This window comes from Bidens hawaiensis, unplaced genomic scaffold (genome assembly GCF_021521415.1).
Source record: "Bidens hawaiensis isolate Kalapana, Puna unplaced genomic scaffold, B.hawaiensis_p1.1 tig00014899_1, whole genome shotgun sequence".
NCBI lineage: Eukaryota > Viridiplantae > Streptophyta > Magnoliopsida > Asterales > Asteraceae > Bidens > Bidens hawaiensis.
In genome coordinates this window covers 99,812-102,250 of record NW_027492318.1, presented here as the reverse complement: position 1 = coordinate 102,250, position 2,439 = coordinate 99,812, and the positions used below count along the sequence as shown (strand labels likewise).

Here is a 2,439-nt window from a genome sequence, read left to right as displayed (position 1 = left end):
ATTTAGTGGAATCGTCAAGAGTTTAGAAGTGAAGTTTGATCTATCCCCTCGCCAAAAGGCGGTGTTTGAATGCCTTCGGGCTCCTCGGGCTCAGGATTTTCTAACGGCTATCCCCATTGAAGGATTAGGCCAACGTATGTCGGGTTTGGAGTATCGGGCTATCCTTAAGTACCGGTTAATGATCCCTATGTTCCCGACGGATGAGCCTTGCCCAATTTGTCGCAAGGTCTGTTTGGATTCTTTTGGTGACCATGCGGTGCATTGCAAAGAATTGCCTGGCTTTAAATACAGACATGATCTGGTTAGGGATGTTCTGTGTGATGTTCTTAAACGGGCAGGGATTTCTACTAAAAATGAGGCCCCTGTTAACTTTCTCACGGATCCTATTGAAGGGAGGTCTACTTTACGACCAGCTGATATTCTTGTGTTCGGGTGGGCAGGGGGGAAACACGCCTGTGTGGATCTTACAGGAGTGTCTCCTCTTGTTGGGCTCAGGGACCGTGGGTTTGTTGTGGGTCAGGCTGCGTTGAAGGCTGAATCGGGCAAAGTTGTTAAACACGAGAAAGCTTGTTTAGATAATCAACATGTCTTTCTACCATTTGCCTTTGATACATTTGGTTTTCTGGCTCCAGAGGCTGTGAAATTTTTTAGTAGGGTTCAGCGCGTCGTACACGGAACCTCTTCAGCTTCTAGGTCACAAAGCTTCGTTTTTAGCAGGATTGGCTTTGCTGTTCAAAAGGGGGTTGCGGCGCAGCTTGTTGCCCGTTTGCCTGCCACTTTATTGTAATCGTTTTATAGTAAATTATATCTTTTTATTGATACAATCATCACCTAAACAAAAAATGCATATTGATATAAAAAAATAAAAAAAAACCATTTTTTTCTTTTGTAGTGAAAGACTTTTGTAATATTTGTATGTAAACACTACCAGTTCCAATGTTTCCACCAATAACATGAACACCAGTGGTGTCTGAAATATCGATGCCATCAGTGTTAGGGGCGTTCTCTCCTGGTGCCTGTATATTAATATTATAGATGGTAGCACCGTTACAAGCATTTATAGATATATGATTTCTTGGACTGTTTATGGAAGTCACTTGGTTGAGAACCAGCCCGGGGCAACTATGAAACGCCAACGCCTAAACGAAACCAAAATAAATAATAAGATTTAGTATAGATTTTACAAAATCATGCTAATGAAACACATGTTTAATCACTTACCGTGGGATTGTTTTTTTCACAAGTGGTAGGCTTTGTCTAAAAAAGATTAACACCCATGGTTAGTTAAATAACTAATTAGTTAATTAATTAATTAATTAATCATGTCAATTAACTACTTATAATTACCCTTTGGCATGCATCCCACCAATCCTTCCCTTGCCCAATAAATCGTCCATTTTGGCCGACTACATGAAGATTGGGGACGTTGTGAAACTTAATCCAGGTATCGGTGTTTCTCGGCCATGCGCTCATGGGTATGGCTATAATGTTCCCAATAACCTATTAACATACATAACCATGAAAACATAAACATTGTTTTTCATATACGAATTATAAAGTATATATGCCCAGGGCCATCTCTTACATTTGTACTTAAATTAAAAAAAATGGATTCAATTAATTAATGGATTACCAAGTGAGTAACATTATCTACTCCGAGAGCACCACCATGTTCTTGCTTTACATCAAACAAATTCTGCGGTTGGAACAATACCATGAATTTGATTACGAGACTTAGAATTAATGGAACCGCAATTGCTGAGTAAGTTGCCTACAATATTAAACACGCACGTAGTCAATCAATCAATATTTAATTAACAAAACAATTAATCAAAGAAGATGATGATCAAGAAAGCTAATTAATTACCATGATCAAAAGCTAGAGAATAATTTGAGTTGATGAAAATAATAAGAAATCGCTTATGCATGATATTAATTTATAGAGAAATGTAAAAATGGTAATTAAAGTTATTTCGGTCAATACACATCTTTATTATTAAAAGTTTGTGTTTTTATTGTTATTCATGGAGAGGTAAAATTAAGAGAGATAATTTCCCAAAACATGTATAAAAAAATTATTAAAAGATAACTATGCATGTTCATATCATATATATGATCGATATAGGTGTTTATGTATTTTATCCAATAACCAGCAATGCTTATTAATAAATCAGAAAATATATTATATATGTATAATTAGTTGAATTTACTTTTTACAGTGAGATTTAATAAAATAATTTTTCAAAACATGTATAAAAAAATTATTAAAAGAAAACTATGCATGCATGACATCATATATAGGATCTATATATGTGTGTATGTATTTTATGCAATAACCACAAATGTTTATTAATAAATTAAGAAAAGATATAATGTATAATTAGTTGAATTAACTTTTTACAGTGAGATTTTAATAAATCGTTTTTACACCAAATCTAT

The 2,439-nt window shown here is 34.8% G+C and overlaps 1 protein-coding gene across 1 annotated transcript; it reads right to left on the bottom strand.

Annotated features, from left to right (window-relative positions):
- Positions 1-802: 802 nt before the first annotated feature.
- LOC143547989 (polygalacturonase-like) lies at positions 803-1,717 on the bottom strand. The gene is made up of 5 exons (XM_077039268.1): positions 1,634-1,717; positions 1,348-1,500; positions 1,222-1,257; positions 929-1,139; positions 803-831 (listed from the first exon to the last, which is right to left on the bottom strand). Exons 1-5 carry the CDS (start codon positions 1,715-1,717, stop codon positions 803-805), a joined length of 513 nt encoding a protein of 170 aa, XP_076895383.1.
- Positions 1,718-2,439: the final 722 nt, after the last annotated feature.

Excerpts from the sequence above, each read along its gene's own strand:
- LOC143547989 (XM_077039268.1), bottom strand. The coding sequence starts at position 1,717 with ATGGTATTGTTCCAACCGCAGAATTTGTTTGATGTAAAGCAAGAACAT. Across the intron at positions 1,501-1,633 it reads TAGATAATGTTACTCACTTG|GTTATTGGGAACATTATAGC; the intron begins GTAATCCATTAA and ends GTATGTTAATAG. Across the intron at positions 1,140-1,221 it reads GTGAAAAAAACAATCCCACG|GCGTTGGCGTTTCATAGTTG; the intron begins GTAAGTGATTAA and ends GGTTTCGTTTAG.